Source organism: Clupea harengus, chromosome 1 (genome assembly GCF_900700415.2).
Source record: "Clupea harengus chromosome 1, Ch_v2.0.2, whole genome shotgun sequence".
Lineage (NCBI taxonomy): Eukaryota > Metazoa > Chordata > Actinopteri > Clupeiformes > Clupeidae > Clupea > Clupea harengus.
This window is the reverse complement of record NC_045152.1, coordinates 6,665,899-6,675,063: the sequence shown is the minus strand read 5'-3', so window position 1 is coordinate 6,675,063 and position 9,165 is coordinate 6,665,899. Positions and strand designations below refer to the sequence as shown.

The 9,165-nt window shown below is 40.0% G+C and overlaps 1 protein-coding gene across 1 annotated transcript; it reads right to left on the bottom strand.

Moving 5' to 3' along the window:
* Window positions 1-1,379: 1,379 nt before the first annotated feature.
* Window positions 1,380-8,679, bottom strand: c1h16orf72 (chromosome 1 C16orf72 homolog). Its single transcript, XM_012827256.3, has 4 exons — window positions 8,284-8,679; window positions 6,229-6,309; window positions 5,776-6,051; window positions 1,380-3,456 (listed from the first exon to the last, which is right to left on the bottom strand). Exons 1-4 carry the CDS (start codon window positions 8,477-8,479, stop codon window positions 3,212-3,214), a joined length of 798 nt encoding a protein of 265 aa, XP_012682710.1. The 5' UTR covers window positions 8,480-8,679; the 3' UTR covers window positions 1,380-3,211.
* Between the last annotated feature and the right edge of the window lie 486 nt (window positions 8,680-9,165).

Genomic DNA, 9,165 nt, shown 5'->3' with positions numbered 1-9,165 from the left:
CCCATGCTCATTCGCCTGTGAAGAAGTATGCACCAACTTCTTTCAGCGGAGTCTGCACACAGAGATTCCCGCACCAGGCGCCGATTGTTTTACACCTACGGGATTAATACGTATTTATCTATCTATCTATCTATCTATTAAGGCCTAATTCACTATTCACCCAACATGGACTCATTTTTAGTATGGGATCAAGGTCTGCTTCAGCGTAAAATCAGCATAAAATTAAAGATTGAATAAAAGACAAAATAACAATGAACACACGATTGGCAAGCCAATGAGTTTGATGTTACCGGCATAGCATTGCAAGATACAAGGACTAATATTCTATGTTATTATTCTTGTCTATGGCATAATCAGATTAGCTGGACAGCTTCTTCACGTCTAACTTGAGATATGGATATCCTCTGCCCTACATTTCATCCAATCAAATTTTAGATGTTGGAAATCTTGGGGAGAGCTGCTGGCCAATTATTTCTGGGTGTAAGTAGGGTCAGTTCTACAGATGTTTTGAGTGAGACAGCTCCACCAACACATATTTAAGCATGCAAGGATTTTTTTTTCTCCCCAAAATAGAATCCAAAATAGGTCTCCTCAGTAGAGGTAATCCTGTCAATGCCCGCTTCTTTGCTGACAAACTTGCCTCAAAAGGCCAAGGTCGATACACACAGGGAGACAAGAACTCATTCAAGAACTCATTTTCTTCCAGGGGTAAGTATGCCAACTTGATTATACATTTGGTTACCACAAGCAGACGTCCCCTTCCCTCACAGCACTCCCTCACGGTGGGAACAGGAGCTTAATACACCATAAGTCAATATGCATATCATAGCTATTACACACAACTTAGGTAGTGTGTGCTTATTTTCCTCCAATGTGTTCCACAAAAACTATATTTAGGCAATCATTGCACTGGATGGCTTCGTGGGTTGTAACAATAGCGGCGTTTTGGGCAAGAGATTAAATTCTCTGGCAAGCACTGCTGATCAACATTTAAATTTAGCAGCCAAGGACTTTCTTGAGTCAGCCCAAACCTGGTACTTGACTGCCACCCTGTGGACTAATAAAGAATGTGCTCGATTTACACAGCACCGCAATTGGATGTCGGTGCCCACGAAAAGCTGTTGTATTTTTGTGATTTCATGATCAATTGTACATACATATCAAGAAACTAATCCCCCTCATTTTGGCATTATTAAATTGAAAACACTAAACTAATCCAAGAAAAACAGGCATTTGATGATTTTTTTTTTTGCACATTTCACATTGATGAGTTAGCAAGAATCTGAACAGCCATATTCTTTCAAGAACACTTCATGCAAATCCAGTTACATACATGCCCAAAAAATTCATTCAACAGAAACGTAAACAAAAGACAATTATTTGCATATTTGAAAAGTCTTTAATAACTTAAGCCCATACACTACTGCTTCTTTTAAAAAGGGAAACATTTTACATGGCCACATTTCGCAATATTTATTTCTCCAACACAATGCTCATCTCAACTTTTGAAAAAGACATGAACAGTGTGGCAAACTGCTGTTAACTTGACTGATCTCATTGTTGTCTCTACAATCAGTGGTTAGCCAGCATCTATACTTGGTTGTTGTACAACCTGTTAAATGACATTGGAAAATGATTGATACATTTAAATGTAGTCTCTTTTTTTTTTAAAGATTAGTTGGTGATATTCCTTGTTTATTTATTAAAATAAAAAAAGCAAGCCAAAAAAAAAATGAATAAAGTGACATTTCTACATAATTGTCCCTGGCTGTCCCCCCATCGTTTATATATGACAATCAACAGGCTGAAACAAACTGCTTAGTAATGCTAACTGTGAACTTAAGTTTCCCCAAGAACTGGACTCCTTGCGTGTTTTGGCATTGGGATATTTCTGTTTGTAAAAAGTACAGATGCCCAGGAAATCACTTCTATTTCACGCCAGCTTCAGAGGGTAACTGTTGACATCTTACCGCTTGGTTTCTTCAGTTATTCAATGCACTACACTCAGTTACAATTTATTCCAGGTTTACCTCTGCATCAGTCTCTGCAATGTGCATCGAAATACTAATACTCATGTGTATCTGCATCTGTCAATCTCACTGAACGTTTACATGAGGATTTCTCTTCGTCAACTTTCTTTTTAAGAAATGCCTCGAGAGCACAAACGTGGTTTGAATGCATGAAATAAAGGAAGGGGTCAGTGAGCCATCTCTGCTTGACAAACAACTCAGGAGAATGGCTTCCTTATGCAACATGGAGTGTCTCCCCCCCCCCAAAAAAAAATCTGAGCTGTTTATTTTATCATGGCCACCTTCTTAAGGAAGTTGTCAATTTATTTCGTCATGGCCACCACTACTGTACAGACACACTGAATGGCTTCCTACGCCCTTGTTTAGTCATTGTCTTATTTTGATCCAGTGGCATAAAATTGTAAGATATTAAAGCCAAATGGATCTGTAGTTGACTTAAGTGCAACAACATTATTGCAACTTTCTCAAGTTCACGACACAGAACAAAACAAAGACAAATACAAAGGAACTCAGCAGCGGCATCAAATAAGACTAGCAAGTTGTAAAAAGCAATTGAGTTCAATAGTACTGGAGTCCTCACAAAGTGACTGCCATTATATAGAAACAAAAAAAGCAGGTTGTCAGAATATCTGGTGTGAACTAATAGGTGTACAAAGGACACCAAACGCTGAAAAATGAACATTCAGTGGTTAACTGGTTTCACGGCTGAAGCATTAATAGCAAATAGGGGTACTGCCAAGCCAGCTCTGGGCTATCAGCTACCCATACTTTTCCTATATGATGAATACCGGCAGCGTAAAGAACTCAAAAACGTAACTCTACACTCAAATAATCAAGTACTGACAGACGTGTCCACTGAGTGCACTGAGAGAGGGTAACAGATATTGGTTTACAGCGAGAGGTATCTACTACAGTGGTCCAACGTATGGCAATCATTATTGAATTCACTCTTATGTGATGTTCAATGGCCCTCGTTTCCTTTTTTTGTGTGTTGTTGGGGGGGGGGGGGGGGGGGGGTAAGGTAGGATTTTTGGGGGGCACAAAAGTTTTGAGGATTTAAGTGTTTTTTTTTATTTATTTCATTTTTTTTTGTCAAGCAGCACAGTACATGACTGGGAGCTGGCAGGAGCTCAGGGGGGCGGTGGGGTTTTGGTGAGGGAGGGTAGGTGTGGGTGGAAGGCTCAGAGCATTCGGTTACGTTTGTGGGTGGGGGAGTCTGTGATGACGTCGGCACACTGGGCGGAGCTGCGTTTCCTGGTGCCGCTGTTATCCAGGTGCAGCGCCATCTCCTCCGATATGAAAGTGTTCAAGTCCACATCGTGCAGTCCGTTTCTCCGCCGGCCCGGGTTTGAGCTGCTGCTGACGTGGGTGGGGGAGCCAGGGGTGCTGGAGCGGACACTGATGCTCGCCATTGCCCCGCTGAGACCTGTACAAATGAAAAGCCAGGTACAAACATTACTCTTTGGTTAAAAATAAATAGATAATAGTAGTAATAATAATAATAATAATAATAATAAACATTAAAACACACACACCACAAATATGGATAGATCACTGGGGGGAAAATGGTTTACAACAAGTCGTTCCAAGTGTTTCAATATGCAAATTTGAAAGTACACAAATGCAGACACTAAAGAGAGCATTGTCTGAAATGTCAGCATTCTAATTCTGCTTCAGGCTTGATGCTTTTTTTTATCAGTGTCATATTGGGAGAATGCAAATTCAATTGAAGGAGGGACACCATCGGACTAAATCTATATCCAAGTAATATGGCTTCTAGCCTTGCTTCATGAACAGAGTTCTGACCTCTCCACAAACAGTGTACTCTACATGAAACCAGGCATTTCATCAGAAATTGTGAATAAAATTTGGCCACGATAGGCTATGTGAATATCCATAACAAATTGAAGGGCTGCAGGGGTGGTCTGTATTGTGTTATATACGTCTCAAAAAACTGAACTTTCAAAAAGGAACATTTAAGCAACACATCTTGCACACTCAAATACAGACATCAACACTGGTTATAAATTCTGTCTTGTAGAATAGTTGATTAACTACGGGTGCTTATTTTCCACTCATACAGGTAACAACTCATGATTTCCTAACCATTCATTAAACGAATCTCAAGTACTTGTAAATTAACCTGACCCCTTACAGCCTTAACTGTATCAGACAACAAAAAGTTGCTGAAATAAAGTGGAAACCAATACTGAAATGTTAGCCTAATGACTAATTATACAAAAAAAAAAAAAAAAAAAAAATCATGAACCAACGGCCGTAGCCTTTAACATTAAGAGCATGTTCATATTTCATGTTCTAAGAATAAACAGTCATGAGGTTGGTGCTGGTTCCATGTAAGAAACGGGAAATGTTTTACCTTGGATCCATTTGTAAGAAAATAATTAATAAAGACCTTTCAGAGGCAAGTATTTTCAGTGTTGCACTTTTTCCCCGTTTTCAAACTGAATATCAATTCAGACTATGCTTGATGTGATATTACAACCAAAACCACAACAAACTGATTTTAACTACTGCCATGATATTGTGTACAGCAGAGACAATTTCAGAATATTTCTTATTCTTGTACTGGGTACACCTGATGTGTCAGATAAGTAGACTAAAACCAAACTTCACGACAAATAAATAGAATGGATTTTATATTTCACTAAAATCTCATGTTAAACAGTCTTACAATATTGAACCCTTCTGATTTAAACTTTAAAGAACTGCATACAAAAACGAATATTCGTCCAATCTCCAATGTGTACACAAACAGATACAAGTAACAGCCCTGTAGCACACTGCCAGTCAGCAAGGCCACTAGTGTTATTTTAAAGAGCTGACAGGGGGAAATGTCTACTAAAAAACCCTTGCATTTGCAATTAACTGTAACTCACAGCTAGTGCAAGAATTTGCTGATTGTGTATCATAATTCAAAACACTCCTTTAGGCAAAGTAGCCTCCAGTATATTTAAAAAAAAAAAAAAAAAAATTAAAAACTGTTGTGCCTGCTCTGAAGCAACTTCTCCAAGGCCCGGCAAGAATCACACCAAACTATTTAGGCTAGTCGGTGCCGAAATATTCTCAGAATCGAAGCCAATATCAGATATCATAAGGAGTGCTTTTGACAGGCCATCAGATGCTTCTCCAAATCTGACATGAGTGCACATGAGTGCAATTCATGGTGCTTCATTCCACTGCAAACTGTGGCTTGTGAGATAAGTCATCAGAGGGCAAGATTCTCAATCCGTACAGCAGAAGCCAAGCCTTAAGCCAGAAAAGTGTCTGGCACTATTAGCACTTTGCCATGTAGTGCAACTCGTGCTGTGCACCAGATATTCCCAAACCCTGCACATCCACACCGTAGGCATGTTATAGGGGTAGTTTTGAGACATTACATTAGCAATGTACCCTTTACCGTTTGTGTATGGGGCTGGTGGTGAGAGCCTTGGGGAGAGAATCAAAAATGAATTTGTTCGTGTACTTAGGCCTCCATTGCCACACAAACTACCTGTGTCTTATCCGCTATATCTGACACAGGAAGCGTCCAAATCCAGCACAGTAAATCCAGCACAGTAACTGAGCTGTTCACAAAACTGATCACATGTCGAAAATCAAAAATAGCTGGCAGAAACCACAGCACTAAAATTGAAACACATCTCTGTGGGCCGTGGTCTTAAAGAACATACATTTAAAACAACAAGGGGCATTATGACCATCATTCGACATTGCTTGCCATATTTACCGTGTAGTGCTATGGCCTCGCGGAAGGGTTGTAGATCAGCCTCTACAGAAGAGACCGTGTCTGTGGAGGAAGCCCGATTTGGGGACATGACAGTCAGTTTGGGCGCAGCTCTGGAAGTCCTTGGCGGTGGAGCTTTGCCACAAAGGAAACTTATCAAATCCTCCCGACGAATAGTTCTCCTCCGCTTTTTCACCCAGGCCAGAACATCCTTATTGCGTCGCTGATAGCCGATCTGAATTCCTAGGTCATAACTTCTTTGACGGGCCTCTACGCTTTCTGTTCACCAAGGGAAGGAAATAAGACAAGCATTATGGATGGCGAAATAAGACAAGCATTATGGATGGCGCTCATCACAAGCACTTGTGAAAGACCATGCTGTATAAGCACAAGGCCAGCATGGAGCATGCTGTGTTTAGTTATGATGACCAAATTGACAAGAAATAAAACAAATACCTTTATATAAATTGGTAACAGCTGTTGCAGCATTTTGAAAGGGGACCCAGAGTGATATTCCCTGCTGGTGGCAAACTCGATCTGCAAACATAAAAATGATATCTTGAAAAGTGATTGTTGGAATCATTAGGTGTCCATTTGTTTACACCTTTTGCAATTGGAACAAACATGAAGAAGTCTTCTAAAGACGGTACACATTTATTTCATCAGTTCAATTTCATTATAAACACACCGTTGCCCTCCGTGATTGCCGTTCTAACGGCAATAAAAACTGGCATCTAAAATGACTCGAGAGGTTGCGTTAGGTAATGTCTCTGCGCCATTTTGTTGAACATCTGAAGTTGTCAATACACATATTACACATAACTATTGTAACACAACTTCAAATTCACACAGTACGACAGCTAGATTGGTTTCGTCTTTTGCCTTTGGACTGGACCAAACTGTTCAGTTATTCACGTTAGCAACGTAACAAGCTTGATTCTAAATGTCGAGAACATAAGGTTAACCAGCGTCTTAACCAACCAAACTAACGTTAGCTAGCAAGATGCTGGCAGACTCGCTAGCTACGGCAACCAAAACGGATTGTCTAAAGAAAAGCCAAACTGCAGCGATCATTTTTTTTTAATTTTTTATAAGAATCTCATAATTATGATGCCGTTAGCAACAGCTTACAGTACAAAGAAATAACATTGCTTGCTATTTCCTTAGCCAACTATGTAATCTTTAACATTACTCCTTTGGCCACATGGCTATTCATTAGCTTACAATTATTATTTGACAACCTTCAAATAAGAGTGTGCTAATTCTTTAACCTGTAAACATGTAATGTTAATATCTATGTGTATTATAGTTAAAGCTTCACCCTGATATTCGCCATTTTGTGTAATTTAAGATAGCCATCATTTGCGAGCTAGGATATCAGTGCTAAGGACTTCAACGTTATAGAAACCAAGTTGTTTGACTGGCTTACGCTGTCAAGAGCAAGTACGTCTGAGTATACACTTCATATGACCAATACATTAGGACTTATTTTATACCAATCCGAGATTATTTATTCACCCACTCTCTTCAAGAAATAGACGTTTACCATGAAATGTCACAAGAGAATGCGTTGCCGTAATTATTGTTTCCATCGCCATTTTGTTTCTAGCCAGCTACTCTAGTTAGCTAGAGTGGCTACCAGCTGACACTTCAAGCCCTTTCAAGCCCTTTATATTTTTTAGACATGCCTAACTCACAACTAACATTATTTAAATGTACAAGGAGGTGATTGCATGAACATAAGTTCATACAATTTATTTAAGGCCACCAGGTAGTCATTGAATCCAGTGTCAATTAGCTAACACGGACACTAACTAAGCTATGATAGCTAGCGTCTCAATCCGATCCTTGCCCTCAACGTAGATGACTTGCTAGCTAGCGAACTACTTGGAAGCAAACTGCCGTTAAAGTGTTTTGAAATATGGACTAGCCAACGACACATATTTAACGTGTAATATTGCACCAATAAGGTTAGCTAAAAGCATATAATTGAACTCGACAACCATGGACTAACTTCGCTAGACAAACTGAATCGGCCTCCGATTTGCTAGCCAAGTAACTTTAGCTTAGCGAATGCTGCGTTCCAGACAACTCGAAAGTCGGATATTACCGACTTGAAATTTCACAGTTGCGTTCCATGCAAACCCCGGAGTCGAGATTGTTCGACATCCTACTTGAAAAAAGACAATAGAACTCCACTCAAAGTCGGAGTGGCTACTTGGGAACTCGTTGTAAGTCCATCTACCTCGACTTTTAAGTCAGAACTGAGAAACTTAAAGTCGGATATATCCGACTTCCGAGTTATCTGGAACGCAGCGTGCTACGAAACGATAGCAAGAAAGCTATTGGTAGCTAACATTTAACTAGCTCGCTAGATACGTCCTAACCAGCCAACGTCAGCTGTTGTTTTGGCGAAAATATGCTAAGTTAGCCATGTAGCTTGTTAGCGAAATTAGCAAACAAGCTAATGGCGACAATGATAGTACACGATATAAATATCCCAATTCGGACCTTTATAAAGTTGAGCAACTGCTGTAGCGGAATTCTGGAAAAGATGCCACAATTTCTCCCGATTTTGATCTGCCTCTTCCTCGCTTGGCTCCCCCTGCTCGGCTTCAGCCAAGCACTGCCGCTCCCATTTTGAGAACCAATGTTCGGGTCCGTGTTCCTGAATCTCCGCTTCCCCTTCTTCTTTTTTATCCTCCATAATGGCACTGAATTTCCGAACTAGATGACTATAGAAGGTGGTGAATTGCTAACACTTTGACCTGAAAATACAATACCGTCGAATGTGTATTTATGTCAACTTCGTTACGGCTTTGACTGTGAGACAAGTCTGCCTCGACGACTTCTACCAACTCCCAAACAAACTAGCGGCGCTGCTGAGGGATTATAAAGAAATCATACTACCGTGTTGGTGTTTTGACTCCACCTCTTTGCTAGAAAGAACAAGAACGATTGGCTATTGTGACCTCAAATCGTTAACCATGGGGCCGCAGACGACTTTTTACTGGACAAAGAATACATCTGTCAGTGGAACGACACAAAGAAACCACGATGAAAATTCTTTAGTCGTTACGTAGTCAGCAAGGCTGGGAAGTTTTTTATCAAATGCATTTGGTGGTGTCTGTCATGCGATAAGGGCCCTGTGGTTGGATTTTTGCTTATACGATTAACGAAGATGAGTTGGTTGCAGTATGTGCAATAATATTATATGCATTCATTCGATAGGCAGGTTATAATATAATGGGGTAGATAGTACACACTTGTAATTCATTAATTAATTAATTCGATGTATCATTTCATTGTCCTTCATGAACACGACTGTGTTAAAGAGTAAATTGGACAATGCAATTGTACTTGCATGCCAATAAAAGCCAACAGCTCTGTTCA